At 53.3% G+C, this 20113-nt stretch overlaps 1 protein-coding gene across 5 annotated transcripts in view; it reads left to right on the top strand.

Moving 5' to 3' along the window:
* Nucleotides 1-19188, top strand: part of CCDC13 (coiled-coil domain containing 13) — a 44340-nt gene extending 25152 nt beyond the window's left edge. For 2 of the 5 annotated variants that reach the window (XM_019633405.1, XM_019633389.1), the window contains 6 exons: nucleotides 1872-2011; nucleotides 2494-2577; nucleotides 4809-4931; nucleotides 12496-12650; nucleotides 15178-15292; nucleotides 16044-19188. In XM_019633405.1, the coding sequence (XP_019488950.1) occupies nucleotides 1872-2011; nucleotides 2494-2577; nucleotides 4809-4931; nucleotides 12496-12650; nucleotides 15178-15292; nucleotides 16044-16203 (777 nt within the window). In that variant the 3' untranslated portion in view covers nucleotides 16204-19188. Of the gene's footprint in view, nucleotides 1-1871; nucleotides 2012-2493; nucleotides 2578-3276; nucleotides 4751-4808; nucleotides 4932-12495; nucleotides 12651-15177; nucleotides 15630-16043 lie in introns of those variants that run through there. The other 3 variants (XM_019633386.1, XR_002122829.1, XM_019633394.1) reach the window with 3 other exon arrangements.
* Nucleotides 19189-20113: the final 925 nt, after the last annotated feature.

A 20113-nucleotide genomic window follows, 5' to 3' on the forward strand; every position in this document is an offset into this window, starting at 1 on the left:
GGCTCCCCATCACCCTTGGCCTCACCCAGTCCTCAAGGTCTGGGCTCCTTCCATCTCACCCTCTCCCTCACCAGCTGAGGCCCTCATCCTCATGACCCAAGATGGTAGCTACAGTGCCAGCCTTTACATCCACATTCCAGGCAACAGGATGGCGGTAGGGAAACCATACTTCCTCATCCAGCTTGCAGGGCACCATGTGACAAACGCTTGCTGCCACCCCTCCTGCATCCCCACTCCCCCACACTCTGGCCACGGGGATGCCAGTTAGCTCCTTACAGGGCCCTGCTGTCTCCCCACTCCAGGCCTGGGCACATGCCGGAAGCACATGTCCTCCCTTCCCCCGCCCACTGTCTCTGCCTGGTCAGCTGCCCCTCAGACTTTAGGTCTTACCTAGTACGAGCACTTCAGGAAAGCTCTAGCCCCTCCCCCCCAATTCTGTGTTACAGGCCCCTCCTGGCACTTTCCAAACTCCCTGTGCATCTCCAAGCCAAACTTTTGTGACCATTTTCCTGTTTTCTCCTCCAAGCCCCCATTGAGAGGGCACAAATCATGGCGCCTCGCTGTCTGGCCCAAGACCGAGCACACAGTGGAGCTCAGTCAGTGCTTGTCTAATGCGCGGGCTCCTCGAGATATTGGCCTTGGCAGATGTCTTGAGGGACCCAGCCTGGGCTGCTAGGAGTCAGTCATCGTGGGCTCTGTGGCCCCTTCCTGTGGGGGTGGCGCTTGGGGGAGGGGAGTTGGTGGCCTCTGGGGAGAAGGATTCCTTGACATTCACACAGGTTTGCCAGTGACAGAGGAGCCAAAGGGGTGTCACAGAGCCTCCCAGTGTCCCAGTCCCAGTCCCAGGCTGGTGTTGGCAGGTGTTGGCGGTTTGTCCTACAGCTGTACATCTCGAGGCCAGGGCAGCCCAGGGCCATAGGAGTGGCTGTGGTAGAGAACACGGAAGTCCCTGAGGCTGAGGGAGAGATGGGGGCATGAGAATGGCCTGGGGACAGAGCACGTGTGGCAGTGAGTGGGGGCATCGCCTTGAAGTCTTCACCCTGCTTCCCACCCCAGGCTCACTGGGGAGTGAAGTCTGAAGGGACACACGGAGCCATTCCAGCATCTTCACCTCACCGCTCTCCAGGCACACAAAAGAGGACTTATCCTTACTTTAGAGGTCACCAGCCATTTGGGGGCCACACGCTACCCACCAGACAAGTTGGCGCATGCTGGGAGTTTTCTCAGAATGGATAGGGCTGGGGGACATGCCAGGCTGTTCGGAGCTCGTACCAACTGTCTACCCCTTGATGGTGGCCTGACCTCCTTGTGGGATCCTCCAATGTTCCTTCTTCCTCCCAGCCTCACCAGCCACCCAGGAGAGGAAGCGGTGGGGAAGGGAAGAGGCCTGGGCAGCCCGGCCTCCCCACAAGGCACCGGCCCTCGCTGAGGCCCTGCTAGCCTCTCCGGCCCCCGGTGCCTGGAAGATCCAAGTGTCTCAAGCTGACAAAGGCAGCTGGCCTCAGGTCGCACCTGGCATTCATCCCCGTGTGGGTGGGGCTGCCCACAGAGGTGGGCCCACTCGGAGACATCAGCCTCTGATCTACCCGACATCGTAGGCCACGCCCTTCCCTTTGGGACCCGAATGTAGAACAGCTTCCTGGCCCAGTCGTGGCACTCACACCATGTAGCTCCCTTTCTGAAGAGAGGCATTATTAGAGGTCATTATCATGCAAGGAGTGCCTTCACCCAACAGGCCTCGCTTTTCACTTCTGAAAAGAAGCCTCTTTCAGATCCCCTGCAAGCCCCGAAATCAAGCCAAGGCCCCCTCCTGCCTTGTCCAGGCCTCTGAGCCAAAGCCCTGAGAATCGAACCCATGTCTGTTCCTGCAGTATCATCAGAATAAAGGAGCGGGTGAGGGGTCCAGTGGACCCGAGGTCAACCCCACCTACACCAAGCTCCTGGAGCGCCCGGGCCTGACCAAGCCCCCGGCCTCAGCAGGCGATCACGTTGGCAGACTTGGATCTTCTCGGTAAGGAAAAAAATGGTTTGGAGGGGTTGGAATGTGACTATTAATTATTCAAAAGAAAGGATGTTTCCTGCCGCCTCTGATGGGAAGCCACGGGTGCAATTTTAAGATGACGGTGGCCTTGTTGTCCCAATACGTGGGTGGGCCTCTCCTATTTCATTAGCCCTGCATCTGTGTGAAGGAACTTTAGGCCCAGATATTATTACTTCAAGAGCATGTGGTTGCAGCTCCCTGTAAAATCCTCTCAGAACTCACCCGCTTCTCAGATTCACAAACAGACCTGTGTTGGACTGGTCGAGGCTCTGATGTCTCCTGGTTCTGTCTTGTTTTGAGCAAGAGTTCTGGAAAGAAGGGCAGCAACTATGCAGGGCTGCTGCGAGGGCTCTCCGGATCCCTGCTGGCCCCTGCCTCCCTCCCGGCTGCTGAGGCCCAGCAGGGCCCAGCCTGCCAGCCCGTGGTGATGAGCTCTTTCTGCTCTCACACAGCTCTGTGACCAGCCTGGGCCACACGCTCGTGGAGTCTGCTCTCACGCGGCCTTCCCTGCCCAGTCCTCATGGGGCGTCACCCAGGTAAGAACCCAGGACCCCCGGGCCCTCATAGTCCCATCCATGATGGCTCAGCTGGTATTGCCACCCCATTAAAGAAGGAAAAACCAAGGCCAGGCCAAGTCCAGGGACTCGTCCAAGGTTACATAAGGACATGGAGGGTCAGGACAAGACTCTGTCATCTTGTCCAAGGTGATAGAGCAAGTGGCTTCGGAACGAGAGTCTTGGCCTCCGAGTCGCAGCCTAGTATTCCTGCTGCCACAGAGTTACCACGAGGACTCCTCAGGGCCTGGAGCCCAGCACTGCCCCTTGTCTTCTCTTGCCCACTGAGAATCAGTCCCTAGGGGGAGAATTTCATGTCATATGGGTTCCCACTTTAAGGCACTGATATCCCCTCAGCTCTCGGGCCCCATCTTTGTTGATAGAATCAAGCGTAAGGCTAAAAGGGGCCCTTTATTCTTCCTGCCAGCTCACAGACAACGGGTGGCTTTGTCCTGCCTCTGAGCCCTCTCCTGAGCCCTGCCCACTGGCCACTGGAGCCATGCTCCCACTGTCAGCTCCCCACCCCCGCCCCGCAGGCAGGTCAGCTCAGGTTCCGGTGGAGGCCTCTGAGTAGCATGAGGCCCGCCTTTGAGTCGCCGTGTGGCTGTGGGCAAATGGGTCCTCCCTGGGCTTCTGTTTCCCAAGAAGTGACTGGGACACTTCTGGTTCAACATTTGACAGCCCAGGGACCACGGGCCAAGGCCAGCCCTGCAGCTGCCCCGCCCATCAGCCTGGAGTCAACAGGCACCTGGACGAGAGCGGGCCAACGCCGAGCTCGTGCCGCGCGTCTCTTCACGCCACAGGGGGAATGGACAGGCTCTGTGTCTCTGAGGTTTTAGTCACAGTACAGGGAGCAGGGAGACGGACGAGACAACCCCTCCAGGCCTCCTCCAGGCCCATGTGGCTGTGACCTTTGCACTCCATGGGGATGCAGGAACCAGTGTGCCCCTGGGCTGCCCAGACTGCTGCTTCTCAGGCTTGTTTCTCCCACAAAACACACATATTCACTGAGCCCGACCATGTGCGGGCCCGGTCCTCGTGTACCTACAGTCCCCTCCCATCAGTGACAGGACAGGCATGCATGGGGTGGGAGTGGCCCCAGAGAGTGTGTCTGTCGGGGCTGGCGTGGGGATGCTGATGGGGTGCCTGGGAGTAGGGTGGGAGCAGGGGGGTCCCCTCCTTCCTCCTGTGGCTCCTCCCCCCACCACGTGAGATCATGGAGGTGAGTAGAATAGGGTTTCCCGGACTGCAGTGCACACACAGATCGGCTGGCCTCTGCCAGGTTACATACGGGTTCTGATCCGGCTGATCTGGGCCACAGACTGGGGTCCTGCATTTCCAACAAGCTGGAAGGTGATGCCCCAGCCGCTGACTCACAGACCACACTCTGAGCAGCAAGGCCTTTGAGTATATTTAGGAGTCAGAACATAGAGGAGTCTGCAGTCCTCAGAGCCCACTTCAGCCAGCCCCATCCCTGTGCAGAGGGACAACTGGGGCCCAGAGAGGGGAAGGGACCTGCCCAAGACCACAGAGCCAGTCAGCCTCTGAGTGCCTGTGTCCTGCGATGCCAGCAGGACCAGGGTCACCAGGGTCTCACTGGGAAAGGTGAGGGCAAAGCAGAGAGCAGCTTGGGACTCACATGTTGGCTCTGGGGGGTCGGGGTGGGGGTCAGAGCTTACCTTCTGCCCTGACCCCAGCCAGCAGGTGAGGGGCTGGTAGGCAAGCCCAGTGGTGAGGAGGGAAGCAGCAATGGGCTGGATCAGGGCTGGAGAAAAAACGGACCAAGTCTCAAAGCCAAGTGTCCAGGCTCCTGGAAAGTGGGCGGGGCTTGGGGCAAAGCCAGAGGTGCAGGAGGGCTGGGCAGTCTGGCATTGGGCAGGGCAACCAGGCCAGAGGCCACCCAGGTACCCAGGGCACCCCCAGGTCCCCAAAAGCCAACTTCTGTAGCAGCCAGACTAATTTCAGGCCCTACACTGGATGGACAGAGGTGCTGATGCAACTCCACCCCGGTGGGGTCTGGCTTTGGAGCCAGCTACATGACATCCAGAGACTTCAGCAGGGCCGGAAACAGTGGGCTGAGGGGGAGCCCGAGGAGGAGGGCCAGGAGGGACTCGGTGTCCTGAATGTCTTTCCAATCTCTCCCACCATCACAAGGGTAAGTGTGTCTTGAAAGAATGCCTCAAATGACTTCTGCCCCCCAACCTCGCCCCCAGGTTCTCGGACTCCCCAGAACAAAAAGGCTGGCATGCCCAGGTAACAGAGTTCAAGGCTCTCTGGCAGGCCACCGAGGTGGAACGCGACCGGCTCACTGAGCTTGTCACCGTCCTGCAGAAACGGTAATACATGGCGCCCAAGGATGCACTTTCGTGGGCCTACGTGGGCTGCGGGGTGGACAGCCTGGCACAGGGCATCGCTCTTGGACAGAGCCCAGCCTCATCCATAACTGGGTCCACCTTAGTGGGGAATTGGGCTCCAGGGTATTCACAGCCACAGCTCATGTCCACACCCAGGTGCCCCACAACCATGGGGCCCTATTGTCACACATGGTGGTTTGCCCTGCCCTACATGCTCCCAATGGGACTGTTGCATGCATGTGGACATGAGGTGGGAGTCTCAGGGGAGAGACTCTCTGGAATAGTGAAATCAGTCAATTCCACCCACCAATAATTAAAATCAGTGGTGAGTATGGCACTGTACTCGGTGCCATTGGATAGTTTGGTGGGAAGAAGACACGGGCTAGACTGACATCCGAAATTACAAAGATGAAGAGAACAGCTGATAACTAGTGAGCTGAGACTTCTCTGGGGAGGGGGAGGGAAGCGAAGGGCCCAAGGCAGCGGACCAGGAGGTATGGTTTTCTCCAAGGAGTTGTTGACAGATAATCCATTCAGATAAATCAGTGCTCTTCACTCAAGTGACCCTTTTGGCAAGAAACGCAGGTGCCCAGGCCAACACATGGCCGAACCATGTGACCTGCACAGTGAAAATATAAAGGATGCCCCTGAGTGTCTGCCCTACCAGGCCATATCACATGTCAGTCAGGGCACTTTGGTGACAGACAACAGAAACCAATTCTGGCTAAGGGAAGAGAAAGGCAGGTTTCTGGAAGGTCCTGGCAGGCTTCAAGGCACAGAGCAGGGGGGAGGCTCACGAAGGCCCAGGAATCTGAGTAGCAGGAACCCTCGGGTGGTCTCCCCTGGGCCCCTGGAATGGCGCACGCCCAGTGGCTCTCAGTTCTAGGGCCAGTGGGTTCTGGGGGAGAGAATCTAGCTGGCCTAGGTTGTTCGCATCCCTGGACACAGGCCAGGCACCTTGACTGGAAGTATCTCCAGGTGCTCACAGATAGAGGGGTACACAGTTTTGTCAAAGAGAAGGAAAGGGTACTCTTTCCAAAGAAGGCATTTGGGACACTGGGAAGTGGTCAACAGATGGCCACCACCTCAGCAGTGAGCGTGATCGGCTTTAATTCTTTCCTGTAGTACATAGAAAGGACCTAACTTTCAGACATACTCGGGTATATGAGAAAAGTAACCATAATTCTTTTTCTGTCGTTGAAATGCAGTGGATAGTACAAGCCTCTGGCCTAGTCTATCAGATGGAAGAAACACACTCCATTCAGACTTTCTCTCCCGTTTCCTTTGAGTTGTACCTGGGGTTTGGGGGGGGGTCTTGTGAACCAAGGTGACTCTGTTGTCTATTGCTGTAAAAGAAACCACCCCCAACATAGTGGCCTCAAACACAGTGGTTTCTTCTTTCTCATGATTCTGTGGGTTGCTTGGGAGATTCTGCTTCACATAACGCCAGCTAGGATCAGTTGCTCGGCACCATTCAGCTAGAAGCTCAGCAGGGGCGCTCAGTTCTCCTTCAGGGACCTGTCTCTCTCCACATGGTGAGGCATCTTCCAGAGCCTCTCCAGGCAGAGCTGGGATTAAGGTGAGGCAAGCAAGGCACCCAGGGCTCAGAGTATAAGGAGGCACTCACCCTCATGCATGTGTGATTCACGCATGAGAAGGGGAAACTAAGATTCTACTTAGTTAGATAGGTCATCCAAGACCATACAACTGAATTCGAACCAGGTTTATCTGACTGTAAAGCTTTCCTTGGTGAGCAGTGCCACACTGCTATCCTGACCCTAGCCTGGCCTTTTCTCTCTGGGTCCTGAGGCACCCCAGAGCTTTGTCCCTGAATTCCAAGTTGTACCCACAGGCTTCTGGGTTGGTCATGCGTGGCTTGACGTATCTCTGATTTCCTTGCTTGTGACTTTCATGTTACTGTTTTCTAATATTTCTCTTCCACATTCTTTTTTTTTTTTTACCTCTCTGAAATTCACCCTCCAAATTTGTCTTCTTGAATAATAGTCAGTATTCATTTACTTTTGCCAACATGCTTGAAAAACGTCTTGTCTCACTGTTGCTTCTTGCCTGTCAGTCTCCCTTCTGGGCTCAGATACCTTCTTACTGAAGTGCATCCTTTAGTCAGTGAGGCCACGTGAATGGCAAACTCTGAGTCTTTGTTTATTCATAAGTGTCTTTGTTTTACCTTTCTCTTGAGTGAGAATTTAGCTGGCCGTAGAATTCCAGAGAGATGGGCCTTTTCTCTCAGCACTTGGAGGCTATGATAGTCGATTGTCTTTGAGCATCCGCTGTTGCCAAAAAGAAATGTGCTGTCAGTTTGGTGTCACTTTGTAGATGTGTCCCTTCTCTCTGTCTGCTTTTTCAGATATTCTCTTTGTCTTTGATATTTTGAAGGTTCACTATGATGTGTCTAGGTATTTTATTTTTGTTATTTAGGAGTTAGTGTGCTTTTCAATCTGAGGATTTTCATCCATATATTGCCTCTCCCTGTTGTCCCTACACTTCTCATCTAAAACTTCTAGTCAACATACGCATATGTTAGACCTTCTTATTCTTTCCTCCACTCTTAAACTTTCTTAATATTTTCTTAATATTACTGGGTGGTTTCTTCAGATCTGTCTCCCGGCTCTCTCAATCCCTTTAATTGCACTCCACCCACCATGAAGCCCATTTTAATAACAGTATTTTTCATTTCTAGCCATTCTTTTTTGTGCAAAATCTCCTATTCTGTTTCTTATAGCATTTGTCCTTTCATCTAGATTTCTTGCCTTTCTCTTTTGAATAATTTTATTTATTTTTTAAGATTTTTTTAATTGGGGAGTTGGGGGAGGGGAACAGACAAGTTGCTGTCCTTTTGTTCTTCAGTCTAGTTGTGGAGAAAGTCGCTTCACTGGCCCATTATCATTGCTCTCTTCCCGGGTGAGGCAGTCGCTTGCCGGCCATTGTATGGCTGTTCATGGTGGCTCATGGCAGCTCCCAAAAGCTCACGCCCGCTGCCGGCCAGCCCCACTGCAGCCTATGCCGTTGCTGGCGACTCACGGCAGCCCAGCTCCAGGTAGAGCTGTTGTTCACCATCTCATCTGTAGAGGGCGCAACGTCACTGGCCCACATGTGGGATCTGAACTGGGGCCCTGCTGCTCAGAGCTGGCGTCCAAGCCAACTCCTAATCAACAAGCCACTCCGCTGGCCCTCTTTCAAATAATTTTAAGCTGACTTAGCCCCTTTAAAGTTGCTCTATCATCTTCCTTACTCGGGGTCCTAAGTAACATCGGTTGACTTGTCCTCATGGTGAATTATCTCCCCCATGTGGTTTGTATTTTTGTGTTGTTTTTCTGAGCTTATCTTCAGTGTGTTTTTTTCTTGTGGGAGATCTTAGGCTATGAAAGTGCACCTACAGAATGGTTCTGCTTTTGTTCCCATGGAGATTCGGGGGGTTCGGATGGTCTCTGATTGGTACTGTATGCTAATTTACTGTAGGATTTCCTGAACACATGAGTGCTGGCCTTGTGCTCAATTTCCTCATGATTGGTGCTTTTTTTCCTCCACGGAAGCCCTGGTACACTGCAAGCTTCTTTGCCTGGCTTATAGATGGATACTGTCTCAGTCCTCTTATCAGAAACAAGGCACTCTTTTGAGGCTTCCAGAATTATGCGGAGAGCTCATGTGCAGTTTGCTGCCTCATATGACCCCAAGTGCATGTCCTCTGCTCTCACACTGGCATGAAAACCCCTGCTTCACGCTACTGGAAGTTGTGTTAGTTTCACTATTACACACGTATACTTACTTATATACTCACTTACTGCAAAAAGCTTCCTTTTCCAACTCGCAGTTCCCCATTCTTCATCAAAAAGAACTATTAGAACTTTCAAAATCTTTTCTTTGCATATCCAAAAATACGTGTATACATGTGTATGCACACACATATATTATTAAAAGATGTACTCACACTAAATACATCTTTACATTTTTGTGGGATTGTATCTGTATCATAAATTTCTAACAGTGGAATCACTGAATCCAAGAATATGCACATGTAAAATGTTTACAAATAATGGCAAATTGCCCTTTTAAAATGAATCAGCTTATATTCCCACCAATAATGTGAATTGTCAACCATTTCACCATATGCTCCCCTATACTGAGTTTTATCAACCTTGAACATTTTTGCCAAACTAATAAAGAAACACTAATATCTCATTGTTATTTTTATCTACTTTGCTATAGCCAAAAGTGAGGATGAGTATATTTTTCACATGTTTATGACCTTTTACATGTTCTTTTTTGTTAAAAACTTATTTATACTATTGCTCATTTTTTAGTGAGTTCTATTTTTTCTTTACATGTATAAAGAGAGCTCTTTACAAATTATGAACATAATGTACAATATTCAGTGTGTTTGTCTTCATAAAGATTGTGTATCATTTGTATTAAATTAATTCCTGAGTAGCAGGAACCTCCTTATCTGAGTGTTCTCTATCAGCACCCCAATAGTTACAATCCTCACGAAAGCAAAAATTTGAACATCAAAACATTGGCTAATTACTTGACTGCTTAATATTCATCACTTCTCATGGCCATTGGGTCCATGTGGTCAAACTCTCGAAATAGAATGAAAGTCAATTACCAAGTAGGCAAACTTTAGAAAATATTTGGAATTTCATGAGGTTGATGCACGTGGTGTTGGCGAGCTGTGAGAATCACACTGCAAGCCATTGACAAACAAAGATCTAGCTGCATTCATGAGCCCAGTTAATGACTGAATAAAGAAGAAAAACGGTGAGACGGAGGACTGGTCAAAAGAGAACCAGCGCTCCAATGGGCCTGAGATGTCTGGAGTAGAAACGGAAATCTGCAGTGGCCGGCAGAGCAGCCAACCGCCGGGCCGGGCCGCTGGTGACGGTGACAGAGTGAGGAGGGCCTGGCTAGGCGCGTTTGGAGGAAAAGCTGTAGGGCCTGCTTGATGAACTGGAAGCCGAAAGCAGCGAGGAAGAAAGACAAGGCAAGAACGACTCCCAGGTTTTTCAACCAAACTCCTGCATGAGTGATGGTGACATTTATCAAGATGAGGAAGGCACATTTCGGGGGGAAGTGGAGAAATCCAGAGTTTGGTCATTCCTAAATTTTGTGGGCATTCATAAAGTGCCTTAGCATTTTATATGCTGTGTGCTGTTAGTTTCTTTTATTATTTCCCCATCGCAAATGGAATACACACTTGAACGAAACACAAGCATTGCTGAAACACGTAACAGAAAAATGAAAGCCCGTCTCCCACAGATAACGAGTCAGTGCCCACTGCATAGTCCTCCCTTTCAGTTCATCGGCTGGATTATGTTAGCCTTAGTATGTATTTGTTTTTAAATTTTTTTAACTTGTTAGAAAATTTAAAATTAGATCATATGTTATGCATAATCGTCTGCTTGTTTCATTTAATAATATATCGCAGACATTCTCTTCATGTCAGTACATATTCTTTTTATGGATACAGAGTCTTTTATTGTGTTCATCCACTATGATTTATTTACCATTTATTTACAGAAGGGTGTTGTAGAATATGTATTCTTGTGGCACTTGCTTTTTTTCACCAGTCCCACGACTTGGAGATCCATCCATGTTTGTACATATGTATAGCTCTACCTCCCTCTTTTTCATTGCTAGTGCAGCGCCATCCAGTAGAACTTTCTGTGATGATGAGATGTTCTGTATCTGTGCTGGGCAGTGCCGTAGCCATTAGCCACATGTGGCTCTTGAGCACTTCAGATGTGGCTAGTGTGACTGAGGACCTGAATTTTTCATTTTATTTAATTTTCACCCATTTCCATTTAAATAGCTGCCCAGTGGACACGAAGATGGCAGCCATTGTGTTAGAAAGCACAGCTCTATCATTTTCTATCATATTCCAGGGTAGGAGTATGTTACTCCTTATTTTGTCTTTTCCCTGTTGCTGGACCTTTAAGTTGAGTCTTTTTGCTTTTGCAAATAAAGTTTCAAGGAACATACTCGAACAAGTTGTGTTAGTGGCTGTGTGCTGTGTTAGTACTCAGTTTTGTGTTAGTAATTGTTAGTGTTCAGAAATGTCACCATTCAGTGCCGTCTTAACTCTTCACCAAGATGGGAAGACCACTTCCTCCAACACTGAATTTCCAGGCTGCCCCTCTGATTTGCATGTGTGTATGTAACCTTTGCCTGGGTTAAATCTTGGGGAGTCCTGGCCTTCTGGCCGAGTTATTAGTGTCTGTCACAGAAGCCTCAAATGCCACACCTCACCAGCGACAAGCTTAGCCCCAGCCCCAGCCCCAGTGAGATGAAACAAATCCTTCATGTGAAATAACCAAATAACAGGGTCTTCAAAGCCCATGAATTCATGACAGGCATATAGCAAATAATGATCATCAATAATAAAACAGAAAGCATTCACTAACTCCAAGGAAAGCAAACAAGTGAGAAAGGAAACGTAACCATTACATTTCAAATGTCACCCCTGTGGGTGCCAGGATTTTGTCTCCCCTTCCCCTGCTCTTGCTGTTGTGCCTGTGAATGTCTTATGTTCTATGGCAAAAGGGACTTTGCAGATGTAATGATCGTTATGGGCCCTAAAATAGGAAGATTACCCTGGATTATCAGGTGGGCCCAATCTAATCACTTGAGCCCTTTAAAGCAGAGAAATGTCCCATCTGGGGTCAGTCAGTGAGATGCTGAGACACTGGAGAAGTCACAGAGATTCCAGCCTGGTAAGGATACCTGGCTGGCTTTGAAAATGGAGGGGACCAAGTGGCCTCTGAAAGATGATAATCACCCAGCCAGCAACTAGCACGAAACAGGGACCTCAGTCCTTCCACTAGAACTGAATTCTTCCAACAACCTGAATGAGGGTAAAAGTGGATTCTCCCCCCAGAACCTCCAGGTAAGAGCCCAGGTCAGCAGCACCTTGATTTTGGCATTTGGAACCTGGAGCAGAGAAACCAACAGAACCTGCTGAACCTCTGAGTTACAGAACTGTGACATAATAAATTTCTGTCGTTTTAAGCTATTTACATTTGTGGTAATTTGTTACAGCAGCAGTAGATAACTAATACACCACCTAATATTAATTCAGCCAAAAAATGGTAATATAACCACATTGGGAAGCGGAGAGGCGATTCTGTTTGGTGAGGGGAGAGTACTGAAATAAAACTAAACTCTCGTGTTGCATGGCCGGAAGTCAAAAGATGATATTTAAGCCTTAAAAAAAATAGCAGCGCACACATCTGTGGAAATCAGGCAGTAAATAGTCACAGGAGCAGCTTAAAGTGTTAGAAGTGGTTGCTTCTGGCAAGCAGGAACTGGGAGTGAGGAAGAGTGGGGAGCGTGCAGACTTTTTCATTCATTCATTGGAGAGAACGATGGGGTTTTTAAATGCATGTTCCTAGGCTACTGCAATAAAAGTAAAGAACGAGTCCCACCGTCACCAGGGTAAGATGTGCCCACCTCTTGGAGAGCCTGAGCAGGTGGGGTGGGGGCTGCCCCTGCCTGCCAGCGGGGATGGCAGCCCCTCCTCTCTGATCACCAGGATGGAGGAGAGCAACAGCAAGCTTCTGGAGTCAGAGAGGAAGCTGCAGGAGGAGAGGCATCGCACTGTGGTGCTGGAGCAACATCTGGAGAAGATGCGCCTGGAGCCGGGGAGGACATCAACCTCTCAGAGAGCAGCTTCCAGGAGCAAAACAGGTAGGGGCTGGACGAGGGGTCCCAGGGGCTGATGGGGCGGCGAAGCCTTGTGGCTAACGGAGGAGCCAGTCAGCAGCACCGTTCAGCCCCGTGGGGAGAACGTGGGAAGCAGAGGCTCTGCCTGCCCCTGGTGCTAAGTGTCCTTTTCCCCTGGCCTCCTAGTCAGAACCAGGAGCCCCAGAGCACCATTGGCCCAGATGGCCCTGGCCCACCTCACCTGGGGCCCTTAGCGTAAGGTGGCAGGGCCCTCGCTGAATGCCCTCAGCCACTGCCCCCCCCACACACACCCCAACCCTCAACCCTCTGTCCTGAGCTGACTTTGTTCAAAGTTGGTGTAGGGGTGAAGCTGGTCGTCTGGGGAGGCTGAAGCAGTAGCAGCCGACCAGGAGTCCCTTCCTGCCTCCTGCAGCAGCTGTAAGCAGGGATGCAGTGGCCTCTCCACAGGCTTGTGGACCTGGGCGCCTCTGTCTTATGCTCCACCAACCTCAACACCCAGCCTCCATCTCATGGTCTCAGGTGGCCGTTTCAGCTTCCCAGCCTCCAGCAGCCAGAAGGGGAGAAGGGAAGGGGGCAACCTGCTGCTTGCCTTTTAAGGGAATGACCCTGAGGTTGCTTGTGTCACTTCTGTTTTCAGCCCCTTGGCCAGATCCTAGTCCTCTGACCACACCCAGCTGTGAGGGAGGTTTAGTTGTCCTAAACTAAAAGGTCTATTGCTCTAACACAGTGGATCTCAAGGAACAGCCCCCCAGATCAGCAACGTTTAGCATCTTATGGGGCTGGCCAAGCTGAGGGTACAGGATGCCAGAGCCAGAAGCCAGTTCTGAAGTGGCGACTCCCCGGGAGCAAGCATCTCCAGTGTGGAGGGGCTAGTCCTGCCTCCCTCGGACACCCCCATCCCAACCCCCTCAGGCTCCGGAGTCCACGTGCTGCCCCCACTGCCCTGCCTCTCCGCATTTCTCCCCCAGCTAAGGACACTCAGACTTTTGTTTTCAGCCCAGATAAGATCAGAACGTTTGAGGAAGATGGTCCAGAAAAGAGACAAAGGGGACGCTGTGCCCCTCTGCCTTCCCTCACCAGTGGGGCCCCGGGCTCCGGGGCCTCCAGGCATTGCTGAGAGGCCAGGCTGAGGGAGGTCTTGGGGCTTAGCCCTGCTGATCCCCCTGGACCCTCAGGCACAGGTCCCCCAGGGATGTGGTGTCTCCAGGCCTTGGGTTCACCCCCTGCTAAGCAGCCAGGCTCCCAGCCAGGGAGGGCTAAGCCACAGCAGGAAAAACCACTTTGATCCTGCCTGAACAATGAGGGACAACTGCCTGAAAGTGTCCATGTGGCCTCTGCCACCTGCTGGCCCATGACATGGGCAGAGCAATGCTCCTCTGGGGAACATAGCACACTCCCCAGTCTGTAAAACGGGGAGACCCGATTCTGAAAGTTGGTCCCTCGTGGCAGTCCCACTCCAGTGAGAAAGATAGACAATAGACAGATAAACCAGTAAAAAACATGGTAGGGTAGATGGAGGGAGAAGCTATGGCTTGAAGCCGAGGACGAGGCTAGAAGACCTGAAAGAGCAGCCGTTTTCTGTGGGGTGACCAGTGAGGACCTTCCGGACAAGGTGACGTCCATGCAGAGATGGTGGGAGTGGGGGACGAGACACAGGATACCTGAGGGGAGAGCAAACGCCAAGGCCCCGGCTGGAAGCTTGACAGCAGGCCTGGAGGAGCAGCAAGGACGCACTGAGGCTGGAGCGCAGTGAGGGGAGGGGAATGTGAGGTGAGGTCGGAGGAGTTGTGAGGTGCCGAGGAAGACGGTCCAGTCACACAAGGTCTTGGGGACCAAGTGTGAATTCACTCAGGCCTCACAAAGTTCCAGAGGCCAGAACTATTATCCTCATTTCACAGATGCGGAAACCAGCTCAGAGAGGTTGATGGTTTACCTGAGGCCGCACAGCAGGGGGTGGGAGCGGGGTCTGCTGATGCCAGGTGGTTTCCCCTGGGCCACACCACCTCTGAGCGTCTTTTTGAGCACAGAGGTTTTCTGAATGCTCTGATCATGCCCAAGCGCCCCACAAATTGGGCTTTGATTTCTTTTTCTGAGCATTCTGTGGTCCGTGGCCCCAGCCGCCCCGGATCCCCTGTATGTATGTCTGGGATAGGGACTAAAGGAGGGGCACCCAGTGGTATGAGGGCATCAGACGAAGTGACAGCCAAGACCCAGGCTCAACCTGCAGGCCAGACCTCAGGCCCAGCTACCTTCCAGAAATTCGTCAAGTATAAAGATAGAGAAAGTAACGAGAGGAGGCTCCTTGGTGCAAAGTCAGGGCTATATCAGAGGCCAAAGCCAGGGTTCAGGGGAACACAGAGCAGGCGTCAGGGAAGCCTTCCCGAGGGAGGCAGCCCTTGTTCTGTACCTGGAAGGAGGTATAATATTTTAACAAGAGGAAAAGAAGGAAGCGGGCAGTTGTGGGAGGAGAAGGCGCGTGGTCACAGGCCACGGTCTGCGAGACCAGACAGTGGCTGCTGCTGCCCCACAGGTCTGCCCGCCGCTAACACCAGGCACAACCCGGATGGGAGCGAGAGGAAGGACCCACCTTTCGCGCATCTCTCCAACGTGCCTGTGGAATCCCAGATGGAGGAACTCACCACCAGGTGCTCCCTGCCCCGTCGTCCTGCGGGTGGCATTGTCTGGGGAGAGGTGCTTCGATGGGCACAAGGATCATGTCCCTCCCCTTTGACTTCTGTTTGCCCAACAGGCTGGTCCTGCTGGGCCCTGGGTTGTGGGCCTGTAATTTCACGACTCATTATTAGGGGACAGAGGGGCCCAGCCATAACCCTGATGACCCCAAAAGTCCAAGAGATGTTTTATTAAGCATGGGTTGCTGAACCCACTTTTCTCACTAAGTTAAGCTTTTCAGGGTCAAATGCAATGATGGGAAAGGAAGGAGGGGGAATCTCTACAAATTCGTACCATCCCCGAGGCAGCCAACCTTTGGAGGAGCTACCAGGTGCCAGGCCCAGGGCTGTGGGCGGGCCTAGAGAGGAATCCCACACGGTATTCCCCCAAGGGTCAGGTCAGAGAGAACCCTGAGCCTGAAGAGCAGCCAGGGCCCTGTGTACACACACACACACACACACACACAGAGACACGCACATGGACACACACACACACAACACGCGCGCGCACACACACACGCGCGCACACAGACACACACAGATGCACACACACATGCACACGTGCACACACAGACACAGACACACACTCACGCACACACACACACACATGCACACACACACGCGCACACGCACGCGCACACACACACACAGATACACGCACGCACACACACACACACACACACACGCCCACTCAGGCTGCACTGAGCCCTTTCTCCGTGTGGTCCAGGCTGGCCATCCAGGTGGAGGAGAATGAAATGCTGAAGGCTGCCCTGGGCAGCGCCCTGCGGGGAAAGGAGGAGGACTTCCGTATGTACCACGAGACCCTGGGCCAGGTGAAAGGGGTCTTCCTGAAAGCCCTGCGGCAGCAGAAGGCAGACAAGCACTAGGATGGTGGTCCTGTGTCACCCTGGCCAGACGGGGCAGCCTCAGGCCCTGAAAAGACGAGACTCTATCTGAGGACTCCACCTGCTCCCGGAAGCCAACCTGGGCATGGCAGCCAGCCCAGCCTCCTTCTCCTGGAAGAGGCTCTCCAAGGGTGACCGAGCCAACACGTAAGGCCAGGAGGGCAAAGGAGAAACCCAGATGGAGCCCTGGAGAAGCCCCTGGGCAGGCGTGGCTGCGACAGGGAAGAGGCCCAGCAGCCTGCGGGGCATCAGCGAGGGCTTTGGGACAATAAGCCACTGTCGCCAATGCTGTCCCCTGGACAGGTGCTCATCATCCTTGTCCTAGGGCCCAGCTGGGGGCCCCTGCACGCCCACATGGCTTCATATGCACAGGACGGCCTTCGTGCCCCAGGCTGGGTGCATCCCCCCGGCCACCTAGCCCCACTCTGTCGCCTCACCAGGGCAGCCCACTCGCCCTCCCCCTCCATGGCTCCACCCACGGCCATCCTCACCCTCCACAGACTTGGGGGCACCACACTCCCAGACATCTTGTCGGCCCACTCCTCAGGGCCCTTCCTTAGACGCAGACCCTCGGACTTGTAATAATAATGATTATTTTCATAATCGCCGCAGCTCCCAGTGAGTGAGCATCTACTGTGGAAACCAGACCCCATCCAGTCCTCCAGTAACCCAGCAGATTGTCACCTTATTTTACAGATGAGGAAACTGAGGCTCACAGAAAGAAGCCGAGCTAACATTTAACCCTGTCCTGTCCTGCCCGACTCCAAAAGCCAGGTCCTCCAGTTGAGCAGACTCACCAGGGCAGGTGTGCCCCCCCACCCCACTGTCGGGCAATTCTGCCCCCAGCCAGCTGCTCCGAGAGGCACCTCCTTTTGCTTCCAAAGGCGGCAGCTGGTAGCAGAGGGCAGAGGTGGGCTGGGCTGGAGCTTCGGGCAGGAGGATTTTGAGCCAGTGAGCCCAGGCGAAGGCACCGTGCACCACCCTCACCGCAGCACAGGCGTGAGCCCGGAAGGCTGCCCCCAAGCCCGACCCCAGACACCCTGGCCACAGCTGTGCACACCTAGGCCCACACACAGATACAGATGCACACAAATACCCAGACTGCGGAGCACACAACCCTACGTGTACACACGACACCCACAGACAGTGCCGACTGCACACTCAGGCCCCTCCGCACAGGCCTGTGCACACACGGGCATGGGTGTGAATGCATGCGCACCTTCACGCACATGAAGACCAGCCCCTGTGTCACTGGTGCAGTGACTCACAAACGCAGGTGCACATGCTGTGAAACATCCCTCCCCAGGGGAGCCGCCTGGGGATCCTGGGACCCTGTGTGCTCAGGCCCTTCCTGGGGGCCGGGGCTGTGAAGGGACTCTGTGCTGGACCCCCAGTCAGGGAACACCAAGCCTGCACGGGATGACACAGGCCTAGAGACCCCCTGGCAAAGTGTAGTGAAGGCCGTCAGGAGAAAGGACGATTCTGATGGGGTCCCAAGGATCCCTGGGAAGGAAGAGCTTTTTTCCGATTCCCGGAGCAGGGAAATGGCCAGGCAGACCGAGAGAGCGAGAGGGCCTGTGCTGGGAGGCCTGTGACAGTGAGGAGTGGGCCAAATGCAGTCCGAACACCAGGCAGAGTAGTTGGCACCCTCCCCTGTAGGCTCTGGGCAGTCCCAGAGGTGATCTGAGTGTGTGGGGGTGCAGGCTCTGGCCCTCAGTGGAGTCCCTAGGGGGACAAGCAGGCATAGGACTAGCCATCCTTCCTCAGGGATGGACAAAGCAGCAGGGGTCACCTCAGGGAAGGGCAGGGTGGCACGGCTCACACCCTGACCACTGAAGTGTAGTTTTCCTGGCTCGGGGCTGGGTCTGAGAGAGGAAGGGCCATCCAGTCACTGGGTCTGAACAAGTGGGGGTGCCTGGGGCAGATCTCTCTCCCCACTTACCACCTGTGTGGCCTTGGGCAAGTTACTTAGCCTCCCTGAGCCTCCATGTCCTCATCTGTAAAATGGGGACAATCACAGACCCATCCCTCCAGGGCTGCTATCGGTGACAAAGAATAACCCCAAGGCATTTAGCTGATTATTAACTTGCTGTTTACTTCTGTACAAGGGACACCACCAATAGGTTGATTTCGGTGCACAGAGATAAAAACAGAATTTGTGTGAGGGGAGGGGGAATGCAGTCAGGCATAGTAATTCTAGTTTGCACATTTTTGGGTAAACTGATTAGCTGACATCCTGCAGAGATCGGTCTGGGCATTCAGTCTGTGCTCAGGCCCGAGGTGGGTATAGAGGTTACAAGTTACAGATCCTAAGGGCAACCTTGAGAGCTTTGCTGTGGGACCAGGCGTCCCTGTTGCATCTGCTGGCAGCTGCCACCAGCACCCCAGCTTAGTTAAACCAACTCTACTCCATTCGCCCATCAGAGCCCCTCTTCAGGAGCCAGAGTTAAAAAGTGTCAAGTGCTGGAGCAGCAGCTGGTACACAGTAGGCACTCAATAAATGTTAGCACTAGTATCACCTCTATTAGCTCCAAGTACTTACTTACTGAACAGCTCCCCTGCCTCAGGCCTCGGGGTGCTGAGTGAGGCAGACACGGTCTCTGAGCTCCAGGAAGTCCCAGGCCAGCCTCCACTCAGCTGGCTGGCCACCAGGGTCAGTGAGTGCCGACTGTATGCCAGCCTCTCGGGGCCTGTGAGGGGCCTCAGCCGAATCTAACTTGTTGCTGCTCTCAGGGAGGTCCTGGTCCAGTCAGGGAGGCCTGGGAAACAGAGGGTCATGATGGAGCAGGAAGGTACAATGAGCAGGTGGCGGGGGGCGGTGCAGAGACATAATGTGGCACCTTCCCTGCTTGGCTCCCAGGCTCTGCCCACATCTGGGAGGGGAGGGGCTGTCTGTATGACCCCGAGGTGTGAGTTGGGGGAGGCCCCGGAGAGCCTGGGAGCAGGATTTTTAAGGGAAGGAGGGGTTGTCAGAGGGGCCAAGGACTGGGGCCCTGAGGGGTCTAACTTAGGTGGGCCGGGTGGGGAGTGGGGCAGCCTGGTCTGTCCAGGTGAATGCCCTTGGCCTCCCTGAGCAGCACCATCTGTCCCTGGGACCCTAAGGATGACCTCCCCGGCCTTCAGGCAAATGGGCAGCAGGTGGGCTGGACTTGCTTTTCACAGATGAGAACACCTGGCCCAGAGCCACAAGGCGATGGGGGGAGGGGCAAGGACAATCAAAGAGGCCTCACGTGAGGACTCACCCTCCCTGGCTGCACCCCAGGCAGGTGCCTTGGGCCCGGGAGCTCAGGTTCCCACACTGACAAGTGAGACCTGGTTGAGCCATGGGTGTGGCTTGGCCACTGAACCCGCTGGGGCCTTTGGGGCACCACAGCTGAGCTGGACAAGGTTGCAGTCTGGCTCACGCTGGTTCAAGCCCCAAACACATTCCACTGCCCTGGACCCCTCCTCTGGGGCCCCACGTCCAGTGTCTAGAGCAAGATTCTCCTCCCCAACTTCCCCAGGCAGCCCACTGCCACCCCAGGAAGTCTCTGCCTGCCCACTGCCTCTCCACACGTATCAGCTCCCCTACAGTCCCTGAGCCTCACATAGACACACACAGCACACACATATATATACATACACAGCACGTGCCATAGACAACATACAACACAAAACATATAAGAACAGACCCCCAAACAGCCAACACAAAATACAATTCCCCAAACAGCCAACACAAAATACAATTATACACACAAACACAGGATACTGTCCCCACATTTTTATTTTGAACAACAAAAATAAAAATAAACCGAGAGATGGAAAGGATATCTGCCCACCACGTCTTTCCCAGCAGCCCTTGTGGCATTCGGGAAGTGACCCCAGGTTCTTGTGCGGGTCTTACCCCAGTCAG

This window comes from Hipposideros armiger, unplaced genomic scaffold (assembly GCF_001890085.2).
Source record: "Hipposideros armiger isolate ML-2016 unplaced genomic scaffold, ASM189008v1 scaffold_18, whole genome shotgun sequence".
Lineage (NCBI taxonomy): Eukaryota > Metazoa > Chordata > Mammalia > Chiroptera > Hipposideridae > Hipposideros > Hipposideros armiger.